The sequence below is a fragment of the Schistocerca piceifrons genome, chromosome 5 (genome assembly GCF_021461385.2).
Source record: "Schistocerca piceifrons isolate TAMUIC-IGC-003096 chromosome 5, iqSchPice1.1, whole genome shotgun sequence".
NCBI classification, from domain to species: Eukaryota; Metazoa; Arthropoda; class Insecta; order Orthoptera; family Acrididae; genus Schistocerca; species Schistocerca piceifrons.
Genome location: NC_060142.1, coordinates 396,845,411 through 396,861,059, shown reverse-complemented (window position 1 = coordinate 396,861,059; position 15,649 = coordinate 396,845,411). Strand labels below are relative to the sequence as shown.

Below are 15,649 nucleotides of genomic sequence, written 5' to 3'. Positions count from 1 at the left end.
GAGGTAACAAGCACCATCCTCCTATTGGGGCGAGGATGATAGGGAAGAGAGAGAAGAGGGAATGAGCAAATGTACAGACAGCAAGCGGGAAGGAGGAGATAGACACAGGTAGGAAGACGAGGATATGGACAGAGAGCAGGGAGGGGGAAATGGTCAGAGACAGGGGAGAGAAGAATGAAAGGGAAGAGGAGGAGATGGACCGAGACAGAGAGCAATAGATAGGCAGAGGGGAGAGGAGGAGATGAACAGACAGAGGCTGATGAGGAAATGAAGAGGGAAAGGGGAGGAGATGCACAGGGAGAAGGGAGAGGAAGGAATGGACAGAGAAAGGAAATAGGAGATGATGAAGAGAAAGAAAAGAAAAGAAGATGAAAATAGTGGGGGGAGGACACAGAGAGAAAGGAGGAGAAGACTGAATTAGAGCGGAGAGGGGCGCAAGTGATGGAATTAGAAGACAGAAGAGCGGGAGGAGATGGTGAGAGTGGGGGTTGGACGAGAAGGTCAGCGAGAGGGGGTGGAGGAGATGGACAGAGAGGGGGTGAAGGAGGAGAGGGACAGAGAGAGAGGAAAGAAGAAAATGGACTAATAGAAGACTGGAATAAACACATACCCGGGCGATGCCGCGTACTCACCTAGTATTTATATACATTTACAAAAACCATTGTTATGTATATACAAGGTTTGGACAAAAACTATCAGAACACTGGTGAAATACATGGTTGAAAATAACGTAGCGAAAGTGTCTGCTGTATCGAAGCATCGTATCGAAGTTACAATACGCATCATATCGAAGATTTATACAAGGAAAGCGGAAATACATCACCTGCTAGGTAACAACGAGGATGAAAGTGTTTGTTGAGTTATCGTGACAGATGATCACTGGAGAGGATGTGACGAAAAAAAGGTGATGACAGATACGCAAATCACTACAGAACGAATCCAGTCAGCACCAAAACCCTACGAAGGGAGCTCAATAAACTGGGAACTGTAGAGAGAGGTGAAATTCCAAAACCGCTCATCCTTGATGTAAATGACTAGGCCCCTGTTCAAATACCTCGCGTCGTCCAGCACCTGTTTTGTGAGCACGAGAATAAATTGTTGCATCTCAATATTAATAAACTTGTGGTCTACTTTGAAGAGAGGGGAGTATGATCGCTATCCACCTCCATCAACGTTACCTGCACATGCAACTATTTTGCAGGAAGAATGATATACGATACCCTTGAAAATCATACAAGACACGTATTTATCCGTTCCAAGACGACTGGAAGCTGTTGTGAATGCCAAGGTTTTACCTACACAATATTAGGCATGATAATGCATTGTGTTCTTGGTCTTTCCATATTTCTGTCCACATCCACCCCCCCCCCCCCCCCCAATATGTACGACTACACCACCTACAAATTTTCGGTTTATCAATTTAAACACCTTTCTCTTGTTGCAGTCTATATTTATATCTGTTTTAGGCTCGTTTCATGTTTAACGTCAAGGGATCTTTAGTGGATTTAATCTGCAATAATACAATTTTGTTTTCGTTTGTTGTATTTACACATCAGAAAATAGTTGACGCTATATTTGTTCGTCCGGTCGAAATTAAAGAGAAGACACAAGATGGCACACAATGAGACACAAAAACAAACTCATTCATAAAATCTCCAACATTTCGAAAACAGAGAAGACACGTGTAGAGTACAAAACACACAGTTCCATCCAAAAATACATTCCAAAGTTAATAACAGATATTGTTGTTGTTGTTGTGGTCTTCAGTCCTGAGACTGGTTTGATGCAGTTCTCCATGCTACTCTATCCTGTGCAAGCTTCTTCATCTCTCAGTACTTACTGCAACCTACATCCTTCTGAATCTGCTTAGTGTATTCATCTCTTGGTCTCCCTCTACGAGTTTTACCCTCCACGCTGCCCTCCAATGCTAAATTTCTGATTCCTTGATGCCTCAAAACATGTCCTACCAATAGATCTCTTCTTCTAATCAAGTTGTGCCACAAACTTCTCTTCTCCCCAATCCTAATCAATACTTCCTCATTAGTTACGTGATCTACCCACCTTATCTTCAGCATTCTTCTGTAGCACCACATTTCGAAAGCTTCTATTCTCTTCTTGTCCAAACTAGTTATCGTCCATATTTCACTTCCATACATGGCTACACTCCATACAAATACTTTCAGAAACGACTTCCTGACATTTAAATCTATACTCGATGTTAACAAATTTCTCTTCTTCAGAAACGATTTCCTTGCCATTGCCAGTCTACATTTTATATCCTCTCTACTTCGACCATCATCAGTTATTTTACTCCCTAAATAGCAAAACTCCTTTACTACTTTAAGTGTGTCATTTCCTAATCTAATTCCCTCAGCATCACCCGACTTAATTCAACTACATTCCATTATTCTCGTTTTGCTTTTGTTGATGTTCATCTTATACCCTTCTTTCAAGACACTGTCCATTCCGTTCAACTGCTCTTCCAAGTCCTTTGCTGTCTCTAACAGAATCACAATGTCATCGGCGAACCTCAAAGTTTTTACTTCTTCTCCATGAATTTGAATACCTACTCCGAATTTTTCTTTTGTTTCCTTTACTGCTTGTTCAATATACAGATTGAATAACATCGGGGAGAGGCTACAACCCTGTCTCACTCCTTTCCCAACCACTGCTTCGCTTTCATGCCCCTCGACTCTTATAACTGCCATTTGGTTTCTGTACAAATTGTAAATAGCCTTTCGCTCCCTGTATTTTACCCCTGCCACCTTCAGAATTTGAAAGAGAGTATTCCAGTTAACACTGTCAAAAGCTTTCTCTAAGTCTACAAATGCTAGAAACGTAGGTTTGCCTTTTCTTAATCTTTCTTCTTAAATAAGTCGTAAGGTTAGTATTGCCTCACGTGTTCCAACATTTCTACGGAATCCAAACTGATCTTCCCCGAGGTCCGCTTCTACCAGTTTTTCCAATCGTCTGTAAAGAATTCGCGTTAGTATTTTGCAGCTGTGACTTATTAAACTGATAGTTCGGTAATTTACACATCTGTCAACACCTGCTGTTTTTGGAATTGGAATTATTATATTCTTCTTGAAGTGTGAGGGTATTTCGACTGTCTCATACATCTTGCTCACCAGATGGTAGAGTTTTGTCATGACTGGCTCTCCCAACGCAGTCAGTAGTTGTAATGGGATGTTGTCTACTCCCGGGGCCTTGTTTCGACTCAGGTCTTTCAGTGCTCTGTCAAACTCTTCACGCAGTATCTTATCTCCCATTTCGTCTTCATCTACATCCTCTTCAATTTCCATAATATTGTCCTCAAGTACATCGCCCTTGTATAAACCCTCTATATACTCCTTCCACCTTTCTGCCTTCCCTTCTTTGCTTAGAACTGGGTTGCCAACTGAGCTCTTGATATTCATACAAGTGGTTCCCCGCGGGACTGCTACGGTCGCAGGTTCGAGTCCTGCCTCGGGCATGGATGTGTGTGACGTCCTTAGGTTAGTTAGGTTTAAGTAGTTCTAAGTTCTAGGGGACTGATGACCTAAGATGTTAAGTCCCATAGTGCTCAGAGCCATTTGAACAAGTGGTTCCCCTCTCTCCAAAGGTCTCTTTAATTTTCCTGTAGGTAGTATCTATCTTACCCCTAGTGAGACAAGTCTCTACATCCTTACATTTGTCCTCTAGCCATCCCTGCTTAGCCATTTTGCACTTCCTGTCGATCTCATTTTTGAGACGTTTGTATTCCTTTTTGCCTGCTTCATTTACTGCATTTTTATATTTTCTCCTTTCATCAATTAAATTCAGTATTTCTTCTGTTACCCAAGGATTTCTATTAGCCCTCGTCTTTTTACCTACTTGATCGTCTGCTGCCTTCACTACTTCATCTCTCAGAGCTACCCATTCTTCTTCTACTGTATTTCTTTCCCCCATTCCTGTCAATTGTTCCCTTATGCTCTCCCTGAAACTCTCTACAACCTCTGGTTCTTTCAGTTTATCCAGGTCCCATCTCCTTAAATTCCCACCTTTTTGCAGTTTCTTCAGTTTCAATCTGCAGTTCATAACCAATAGATTGTGGTCAGAATCCACATCTGCCCCTGGAAATGTCTTACAATTTAAAACCTGGTTCCTAAATCTCTGTCTTACCATTATATAATCTATCTGATACCTTTTAGTATCTCCAGGATTCTTTTATGATTCTTGAACCAAGTGTTAGCTATGATTAAGTTATGCTCTGTGCAAAATTCTACAAGGTGGCTTCCTCTTTCATTTCTTCCCTCCAATCCATAATCACCTACTATGTTTCCTTCTCTCCCTCTTCCTACTGACGAATTCCAGTCACCCATGACTATTAAATTGTCGTCTCCCTTCACTACCTGAATAATTTCTTTTATCTCGTCATACATTTCATCTATTTCTTCATCATCTGCAGAGCTAGTTGGCATATAAACTTGTACTACTGTAGTAAGCATGGGCTTTGTGTCTATCTTGGCCACAATAATGCGTTCACTATGCTGTTTGTAGTAGCTAACCCGCACTCCTATTTTTTTATTCGTTATTAAACCTACTCCTGCATTACCCCTATTTGATTTTGTATTTACAACCCTGTAATCACCAGACCAAAAGTCTTGTTCCTCCTGCCACCGAACTTCACTAATTCCCACTATACCTAACTTTAACCTATCCATTTCCCTTTTTAAATTTTCTGACCTACCTGCCCGATTAAGGGATCTGACATTCCACGCTCCGATCCGTAGAACGCCAGTTTTCTTTCTCCTGATAACGTCGTCCTCTTGAGTAGTCCCCGCCCGGAGATCCGAATGGGGGACTATTTTACCTCCGAAATATTTTACCCAAGAGGATGCCATCATCATTTAATCATACAGTAAAGCTGCATGTCCTCGGGAAAAAATACGGCTGTGGTTTCCCCTTGCTTTCAGCCGTTCGCAGTACCAGCACAGCAAGGCCGTTTTGGTTAATGTTACAAGGCCAGATCAGTCAATCATCCAGACTGCAACTACTGAAAAGGCTGCTGCCCCTCTTCAGGAATCACATGTTTGTCTGGCCTCTCAACTGATACCCCTCCGTTGTGGTTGCACCTACGGTACGGCCATCTGTATCGCTGAGGCACGCAAGCCTCCCCACCAACGGCAAGGTCCATGGTTCATGGGGGGATATTGTTATCGTACGTGAAAATGTGTCATGTTTTATTCGTAAAGTGACAGTCCGTCGTCTGCACTATGAGCAGATGAGAGGAAACGCAGATTTCATTGGGTCAAACGTCCGTCCCCGGTAGCTGAGTGGTCAGCCTGATGGAATGTCAATCCTAAGGGCCCGGGTTCGATTCCCGGCTGGGTCGGAGATTTTCTCCGCTCAGGGACTGGGTGTTGTGTTGTCCTAATCATCATCATTTCATCCCCATCGACGCGCAGGTCGCCGAAGTGGCGTCAACTCGAAAGACCTGCACCAGGCGAACGGTCTACCCGACAGGAGGCCCTAGCCACACGACATTTCATTGGGTCAAACGAATAACTGTAAGTAATTATTTATTCAAGTAAAAGCGGGAATGGATAAGGGACAGAATACATGAAGGTATAAGAAGTGGGCCACGCAGATTTAGAAATAAGATGCTGTTTGCCGACAACCAGGTTATCATACTGGACTGTGAAGACAAACTACGAATTGCGGTACATAGATTAAACGAAATAAGTCTAAATTATAATCTAAAGATATGAACAACAAAAACAAAAAGAATCGCTTTGTTTAGGAAAATAACCCGTGAGGACTAAGATAATTAAAAACAGAACAGGTGTTCCATTTCTAGAATCTAAAATGTAATATAACTTCTGAAGTAGAGAGAGAGAGAGAGAGAGAGATAAGTAAGAAAATTGATAGCTATGAAGTGCCAAATAAATTGGTATAGGCATGCGAATAAAAAAATAGAGATATGTAATCAGGCAGAATACGGCGCTGCGGTCAGCAACGCCTGTATAAGACAACAAGTGTCTGGTGCAGTTGCTAGATCGGTTACTGCTGCTAGAATGGCAGGTTATCAAGATTTAAGTGAGTTTGACGTGGTGTTATAGTCGGCGCACGATCGATGGGACATACCATCACCAAGGTAGCGATGAAGTGGCGACTTTCCCGTAAGACCATTTCACAAGTGTACGGTGCATATTAGGAATCCAGTAAAACAGCAAATCTGCGGTAGCGCTGTGTCAGGAAAGAGGTCTTGCATGAACGGGACCAACGACGACTGAAGAAAATCGTTCAACGTGACAGAAATGCAGCACTTCCGCAAACTGCAGCAGATTTCAGTGCTGAGTCATCAACAAGTGTCAGTGTGCGAACCATTCAACGAAACATCATCGATATGGGCTTTCGGAGCCGAAGGCCCACACGTCTACCCTTGATGACTGAACGACACAAAGTTTTACGCCTCGCCTGGGCCCGTCAACACCGACATTAGACTGTTGATGACCAGAAACGTGTTGCCTGGTCGGAGGAGTCTCGTTTCAAATTGTATCTAGCGGGTGGACCTGTCGGGGCATGGAGGCAACCTCATGAATCAATGGACCCAGCGTGTCAGCAGGGGACTGTTCAAGCTGGTAGAGGCTCTGTAATGGTGTGGAGCTTGTGCAGTTGGAGTGATATGGGACCCCTGGTACGTCTGGATACGGCTCTGGCAGGTGACACGTACGTAAGCATCCTCTTTGATCACCTGCATCCGTTCATGTACATTGTACATTTCGACGGACTTGGGCAATTCCAGCAGGACAATGCGACACTCCACTCGTCGAGAATTGCTACAGAGTGGCTCCAAGAACACTCTTTTGATTTTAAGCACTTCCGCTGGCCACCAAACTAACCAGACATGAACATTATGGAGCATAGCTGGGATGCCTTGCAACCTACTGCTCAGAAGGGATCTCCACACTCTCGTACTCTTACAGATTTATGGACAGCCCTGCAGGATTCATGGTGTCAGTTCCCTGCAGCACTACTTCAGACGTTAGTCGAGTCTATGCGACGTCGTGTTGCGTAACTTATGTGTGCTCGCGGTTGCCCTACACGGCATTAGACAAGTTACCAGTTTCATTGGCTCGTCAGTGTATATGCCACGACAAGAAGAACATCAAAACCAGAAGAGAAAACCCAAATGAAGTTTTATGAAGTCATGGCACTGCCCACAGTACTACATACAGCAGAAAGCTGGACGTTAAGGTGAAAAAACCTAAGTGAACTTGAAACATCAAGAATGAAGTTCCTTAGATCTGTTAAAGTCTGCACAAGAGAAGGCAGAATAAGAATTGAAGAATGAGGGAGCAGTCATTAACTAAAAAAGTAATCCAACGAAAACAGAATTGGAAGGAGCATGTATTGCGTACGTCATCTGAGAGAATCCCTCGACAAGCAGTGAAATCGTATTGGAAGGAGTGTGAAAAGACCGAGGAAGAGATGGCCCGAACAGGCCAAAATGCCTATTCTTGGATTGACACAAGAATTAGAAAGGCGTTAACTGTTTTCTAATTTATAACTATCGTATATGAAGTGAAAACTGTATTGTTGCAAGTTAAATCCTCTGGAGATACCTTAATCTACAGGGTGACACACATTTGCAATATAAATAAAGTGAAGCATTGAAAAGGCGTTTCAGTTTATAAAACAAATGTTTATATACTTGCTGCGGAAAATGGCCACATCAACAAAAATTACGTGTAAATTTTAATCACGTACTCTTCCTGCTACTCTGCGTAAGCATTAAAAGTAAAACGTCATTATTTGCTATCTTTTTTATATTGCAATTTTAATGGCGAGCAACGTATTTTACGCAGATGAATTCGTTATTGTCAACAGAACAAGGAATCTTAGCTCAAACGGTTAAAGCAACGTAAAATTAAGGTACATGCTTCTGAATGTATTGTGGGGCGCACGGACACCGGACAGCTGACTTAGAAATATTATATTGTGTGCCTGTGTTCTTTTTTACGATGAACTCTGCAATGTCCTTCAAACAAGCATGTGTATGTGAATGCATTGCCCAAAAATCACAGGTACTACAATACATTTTTTGAAGCCAAAACAAGAGAGCGACAGTAATTAAAAGTCTTATTCTGTGCAGGAATCACAATTGTGCGAGCACAGGACGTAGATACATGCACATGGTGACATCTGAAAGTTTGGGTTAGTCCTGGAGACCGGATGGCCGAGGCGGCTGTAAGTAGGCTGTTTAGGTTTTTATGTTGGTAACGCCACGTAGGCTCTGTATGAAAATCACTGACTGTGCTGTGTGCCGTCTGTGGCTGGTTGGACTCATTGTTGGAATATTCGCTTGTGTAGCGTTGGGCAGTTGGATGTGAACAGCGTGTAGCGTTGCGCAGTTGGAGGTGAGCCGCCAGCAGTGGTAGATGTGGGGTGAGAGATGTCGGAGTTTTGAGAGCGGACGATCTAGACGTGTGTCCGTCAGAAAAAGGAAATTTGTAATACTAGATGTCATGAACTGATATATATAGTTTTATATACTTAATTAATACACAGGTTTTCCTTGTCTTCAACTTCTTTAGTTATTACTCATTATAACACAAATGATGAAGGCCATTTCTGGGATTTATAATAAATGAACAGAAAAGTTACACAGGGTTTTAAAGAAAAGTGGCCCTTACCTGATCCGTTTTCATTTAAACTTGCAGCTTGCAGACTGTATAAAAACAATGTTACATTTTTTACCTGATATAATTTCTCGACAGTGAAGACAAGAGAACCATGGATTCTACATGCGGATCTCCCTTCAACACACAAAACTCGTGCGTACATTGCCACACTACAGTTGCTGGGGCAGCTAATACATCAGATTATTCTCTTTCAGCTTATGGATGATTTTTTAAAATTTCATGATGCAATGCATTTTGTATTGACATTGCATCATGAAATATATATATATATATATATATATATATATATATATATATATATATATATATACAATGACTTTTGAGCACTATTAAGGTAAATACATTGTTTGTTCTCTATCAAAATCTTTCATTTGCTAACTATGCCTATCAGTAGTTAATGCCTTCAATAGTTACAATCTTTTGTTTAGCTGGCAGTATCAGCGCTCGCTGTATTGCAGTAGTTCGAATAACGAAGATTTTTGTGAGGTATGTGATTCATGAAGGGTATAGGTTACTGTTAATCAGGGCCATTCTTTTGTAGGGATTATTGAATGTCAGAATGCGTTGCGCTAAAAATATTCTGTGTTAGTTTAGTGCTGATCAGAATAAGTAAACAGAGAAATGTCTGAGTATGTTAAGTTTTGCTCAGCTGTTTGAAAATCAAATAACGTAAGAGTTTTTCCAGGAGTGTCATTCATAATTTTTCAAAGTGGACGTTTCACGGTTAAGGCGATCACTCGCGTAAAACGGGAAATCTGGTTCGAGTCCCGGTCCAGCACAAATTTTCACTGTCGACAATAAATTGTGCAGCTGGATTCTGATGATATTCGCAATTGCAAATACATTTATTGTCTTGGCAATGTCTTAGATGTGGCCAATAGGGGGTTTCACCCTAGGATGGCAAAGGAACAATATGAACGGTCTAAGTTCATAGGCATAAACGGCCAATGTCATTATGAATAAGATAATAACGTCATGTATTAGATCGCGTCATTATAAAATACTACTGCGACTAAACTAGCGACGTTTCGATCGACTGTGCAGGGGCAGGGCGGTTAACTGTACTGCCGACGTTTCAATCTACTTTGCAGCTGTCATCTTCAGGCGGTTAGCTGCCCTGAAGAGGACTCCTACATATTCGGTCGAAACATCGGAAATTCAGTTGCTTTAGTCTTCTATAAAGACGCGGTCTAATACACAGAATTATTTTATTTAAGATGTGAATGGTGTTTACAAGATATCTTGCAGGCATACCTTCTGGAGGTGGAGGTGTCTTGGGCGGCGTGATCTCTGCGACGACGGCGAAGGCGGCCTGCTTGCCGCGGCCGGGCGCGGCCGGCGCGAGGCGGTAGGCGTGCGAGGTGGGCGGCGGGGGCGGCGCGGACGGCAGCGGCGGCAGCACAGTGAAGGCGTCGCGCTCCACGTGGGGGCGGCGCGGCAGCTGCGCCGGCACGCCCACCGGCACCGACGGCAGCCGCGGGTCGGCGGGCATCGCAGCTGCGGGCGCGGGCGCGGGCGGCTCCTAACAGGCGCGAGGCCTGCGCACACACACGCGCGTCTGCTGACAACCTGAGGCTCCTTGCACTCATGCACAACTTATCACTGCCATCCCCCTTGCTTTCACAGGGACTTATCTTCCCCCTAAGAGACAGCCTACACACTGATGTGACAAAAGGCATGCCGGCCGGTGTGGCCGAGCGGTTCTAGGCTCTTCAGTCTGGAACCGCGCGACCGCTACTGTTGCAGGTTAGAATCCCGCCTCGGGCATGGATGTGTGTGATGTCCTTAGGTTAGTTAGGTTTAAGTAGTTCTAAGTTCTATGTGACTGATGACCTCAGATTGAGGTCATCAGCTGCTGTTTTGGAGAGCGCGCCGCAGCGCGTAGTGTGAAGCAGTCGCCCTCCGTTTCTGGCGGTGGCGCCGCTGTAGCATTCGTAGCTTTGGTGTCTCCCTCTGGTGGGAAGGGGAAAGGTTGCCTGTTCACGTGCATTTAAGGGGCGCTATGAGCTCGCCAGCCTGTCAGTCTGGGCCAGTCTCTCGTCCCCAGTTTGCTAGTCTGTCTCTCGTCCGCATTTGTTAGGCAGTTAGTGTCTCTCTGTCGTTCGGAGTGCTAGTATATCTGTCGTTCGGATCAACCTTTAAAGCCGGCAAAATGAGAGTCTTTCCACTCCGCCAGTTAGAGAACTCAGCGGGTGGTCGCCCGGGCGTGATTGGTGGTATGTTGTTTGATTTACTCTTGTTAAATTCTACTTGTTTTCTTGGTGAGATCACCAGCCGTTATGCTTTGGGGTCGTGCCACCATTCTTCTCCGTTTGCCCACCCGCGGGAAGGTGTTTGTTTATAAATTGGGTGGTCCGTTTTTCCCTTGTGGAGTAGGGGCGGGTTAGAGCAATCTGCGGTTCGGGTTGTTCGGTAATTTCCCTATCAATCTACCGTACGTTAGTAGCTGCCTCTGTCATGTTTGTCGGATTTGGTGTGTTAACGAATTTCCTGTATTTGAGTCTGCGCGTTAGGCCGCCAGTCTGCTCGAGTTTTCTCAGGCAATGGTCATTGGCGGTTGGATCGATCGGTTGGTCGGTAGCGCACTGAGACACAAGATGACTGGTCCGTCTTGAACGTCGGCGCATGTGAGGTCGCCACGTGAGTCCAGTGGGCCGCGGCATATAGCGAGGGGTAGTGACTTCGCGGCCGACACGAGAGCAACAGGAGTCAACACACGACATCAGTCTGGCCGGTGCGAGCTGCGACGCCGTGAGTCGGGAGATCGGCGCGCCTTCCTGCGTCTGTTGAAGCGGCTGGCAGTGGGCGGTTCGGGAGAGCGATTTGGGGGTGCTGCGCCAGGTCTTCTCGAGAAATCGAAGTTTATTAGAAGTTAAGTGATTGGTCATATGTTGTTTGATTTTCTCTTGTTAAATTCTACTTGTTTTCTTGGTGAGGTCACCAGCGTCCCACCATTCTTCTCCGTTTGCCCACCCGGGGGAAGGTGTTTGTTTATAAATTTGGTGGTCCGTTTTTCCTTTGTGGAGTAGGGGCGGTTTAGAGCAATCTGCGGTTCGGGTTGTTCGGTAATTTCCCTATCAATCTACCGTACGTTAGTAGCTGCCTCTGTCGTGTTTGTCGGATTTGGTGTGTTAACGAATTTATTGCTTGGAGTGTAACAGCCTAATACCTGAAATATGTTTTGATCTTTGGAAACTTTGATATTATTGCCTATGATCTTGAGAGGCAGTATCTGTGTACTGTAGAGCATCTTAACTATTGTTTGGCCAACCTTGTAGAATTTTATAAATGATTGCAGTTCATGGGCTTTATTTAAATGACCATTTTAGTATATAAAGTTGCCACCCTTTCACCGTAAGACTTTTCCTAAAATTAAAATCAAGTTGCACCTTTGGTGGCAAGGTTCATATTTTAATTGTTAGTGTTTTGTACCATTTCCATCCCCCCTACGGGGGGCTGCGTAGTTTGTGTGCTTGTGTAAATTGTTAAAACTCTTAGTTTAAAGCTACCTGGTGTGTTGCAGATTTGCACCAGTGTAGTTTTTCAGAGGCTGTTATGAGCGGTCGTAACTACGGCCGTGTCAAAAGGGAGCGGCAAGGTTCTCTGCCCGAAAGCTCATACAGTCAAAACTTGTTTCTTTCTGCCTCTGAATAAATTGTAACTTTGACATTTATAGGGTGCTTTCTGATTATAATTTTAAATCTGTTTCTTTCAAAAAATGCTTTTAGGCACTATTAAAGCGAATAAAATTCCCATTTGTTAAAAGGAATTTGGTTATGATTTCATCAGTTACTCCCTGGCAACTACTTCCATGCTTACATAGTGTGATTAAATGTGTTAATGTTCTTGATGAATTGCTAGTAAATAAAATAAACTCTTAAGAATATTCTTTGAAAATAAATCACGATTCACAGTTGTTAAGTCTCATAGTGCTCAGAGCCATTTGAACCATTTTCGACAACAGGCATGGCGTAGCACATGTACCGACGGCGGTAGTATCGCGTGCACAAGGTATAAAAGGGCAAGGCACTGGCGGAGCTGTCATTTGCGGTTATGTGATTCATGTGAAAAGTTGTCCGATGCGATTATGGCCACACGACGAGAACGCGGAATGGTAGTTGGAGCTACAAGCATGGGACAGTCCATTACGGAAATCGTTATGGAATTCAGTATTCTGGGATCCACCGTGTCAAGAGGGTGCCGAGAATACCAAATTTCGGGCATTACCTGTCACCATAGACAACGCAGTGGCTGACGGCCTTCACTTAACGATTAAGAGCAGCGGCGTTTGCATAGAGTTGTTAGTGCTAACAGACAAGTAAAACTGTGTCAAATAACCGCAGAATTCAATATCGGACTTGCAACTGGCTTTAATGGGCAATGGCAGCAGATAACCGACTCGAGGGCCTTTGTTAACAGCACGACAATCCCAGCAGTGCCTCACCTGGGCTCTGACCATATCGGTTGGACCCTAGATAAATGGACAGACGGGTCCTGATTTCAGTTGGTAAGAGCTAATGGTAGAGCTCCGGTGTGGCACAGACCGCCCGAAGTTATGGAGCCAAGGTGTGAACGAGGCATTGTGCAAGCTGGTGATGGCCCCATAAGTTAGGGTTGATCTGTGTTTACGCGGAATGGACTAGACCCAGCTGAATCGATCATTGACTGGAAATGGTTATAGTCGCCTACTTGGAGACCACTTTAGGCCATTCGTGGACTTCATGTTCATAACACAACGATGGAATTTTTATGGATGACAATGCTCCATGGCATTGGGCTACAATTGCTCGTGATTGGTTTGAAGAATATTCTGGACAATTCGAGCTAATGGCCGGCCCGATCGCCTGACATGAATCCCGTCGAACATTTGTGGGACGTAATCGAGAGGTCAGATCATGCACAAAATCCTGCATTGGTAACACTTTCGAAGCTATTGCCGGATATAGAGGCAGCATGGCTCAACTTCTAACGGCTTGCGAGTTTCTGTACTACGCCGGTCAAAAAGAGGTCACATGCTGTCATTAGAGAAACAAACAGCAGAGTGGGTAGCTCAACAGACTTTAGTGATTTCGAATGTGGACTAGTCACTGGATGTCACCTGAGTAATATGTCTCTCAGGCACATGTCGACCCTTCAAAAGCTGTCCCAGTCGACTGTTGGTGATATTATTGTGAACTGGAAACGTGAAAGAAGACTCAAGATAAACTAAGATCAGGCAGACCTCATGACGAGGGGCAAGAAATAATCGGGAGGAATCACTGCTTAGTTTCAAAGTGTTACCAGCTGTCCAGCTAGTAAAATGGCTGAGCATACGCAGTTAGTGTGAAGGGCGACGAAACCAGTTATTTTTTGTGATGACTCATGCTCTGTCCTGTGGGAATAGGATGAAAGGTGTGGCTACAGCATTATATACTACGTGCATTAGAGGAACAGTTCGAAGAAGATGCTTATTATACAACAAGATAATGCATCCTGTCATAAAGCAACACCTGTGAGGTAATGATTGGTAAACAATATGATTCCTGAGATAGCCTGGCCTGCCTAACGTCCCGACCTGAACCCAATGGTACGCCTTTGGGATGATTAGAACATCGACTTCATTCCATACCTCCAGTCTAGTTTCAGCTCTTGAGGAAGACTGGACTGACTTTCCTACACAGACATTCAGTTACGTTATTAGAAGTGCCCCCAGCAGAGTTGAACCCGTCGTAAAGGAGAAGGTTAGAGTACTCCATTTCAATGTACGCTAGTACCTGATCGGATACATGTGATCAGATAGTGTACATTCCATAGATGAATTAAGCAAATAATAGACAACAGCCTGAAACGTGGAGCAGAGGTACCTTGTAAGGCAATTGAACATGCAGTGCATACAGTTTGTCGAAGTTAAAAACCTTTCTACTCTTTTTAGTTGCCTATTTTACTTTGGTAATCATTGTTGCTAATCAGTCTCATGGCCACTAATAGAAGTTTAAATGTGAACATGCTTAAAGAGATCATGTACATTTGTTCTCATTAGATCCAATATACACTACTGGCCATTAAATTTGCTACACCAAGAAGAAATGCAGATGATAAACGGGTATTCATTGGACACACATATTATACTGGAACTGACATGTGATTACGTTTTCAAGCAATTTGGGCATTGATTCAAACAGGGCTTGGATGGCGTGTACAGGTACAGCTGCCCATGCAGCTTCAAAACGATACCACAGTTCATCAAGACTAGTGACTGGCGTGTTGTGACGAGCCAGTTACTCGGCCACCTTTGACCAGACGCTTTCAACTGGTGAGAGATCTGGAGAACGTGCTGGCCAGGGCAGCAGTCGAACATTTTCTGTATCCAGAAACACCCGTATAGCACCTGCAACATGCGGTCGTGCATTATCCTGCTGAAATGTAAGGTTTCGCAGGGATCCAATGAAGGGTAGAGCCACGGGTCGTAACTCATATGAAATGTAACGTCCAGTGTTCAAAGTGCCGTCAGTGCGAACAAGAGGTGACCGAGACGTGTAACCAATGGCACCCCATACCATCTCGCCGGGTGATACGCCAGTATGGCGATGACGAATAGACGCTTCCAATGTGCGTTCATCGCGATGTCGCCAAACACGGATGTGACCATCATGATGCTGTAAACAGAACCTGGATTCATCCGAAAAAATGTCGTTTTGCCATTCGTGCAACCAGGTTCGTCGTTGAGTACACCATCGCAGGCGCTCCTGTCTGTGATGCAGCGTCAATGGCAACCCCAGCAATGGTCTCTGAGCTGATAGTCCATGCTGCTGCAAACGTCGTCTAATTGTTCGTGCAGATAGTTGTTGTCTTGCAAACGTCCCCATCTGTTGACACAGGGATCGAGACGTGTCTGCACGATCCGTTACAGCCATGCGGATAAGATGCCTGTCATCTCGACTGCTAGTGGTACGAGGTCGTTGGGATCCAGCACGGCGTTCCGTATTACCCTCCTGAACCCAACG

General features: G+C 44.3%; 1 protein-coding gene across 1 annotated transcript in view; it reads right to left on the bottom strand.

Annotated features, from left to right (window-relative positions):
* Positions 1-15,649, bottom strand: part of LOC124799027 (protein SPT2 homolog) — a 512,977-nt gene that overhangs the window by 444,124 nt on the left and 53,204 nt on the right. The window contains exons 2-3 of the mRNA XM_047262563.1: positions 10,069-10,188; positions 9,921-9,978 (exon numbers count right to left, since the gene is read on the bottom strand). Coding sequence (XP_047118519.1) covers positions 9,921-9,978; positions 10,069-10,188 — 178 coding nt within the window. The remainder of the gene's footprint in view (positions 1-9,920; positions 9,979-10,068; positions 10,189-15,649) is intronic.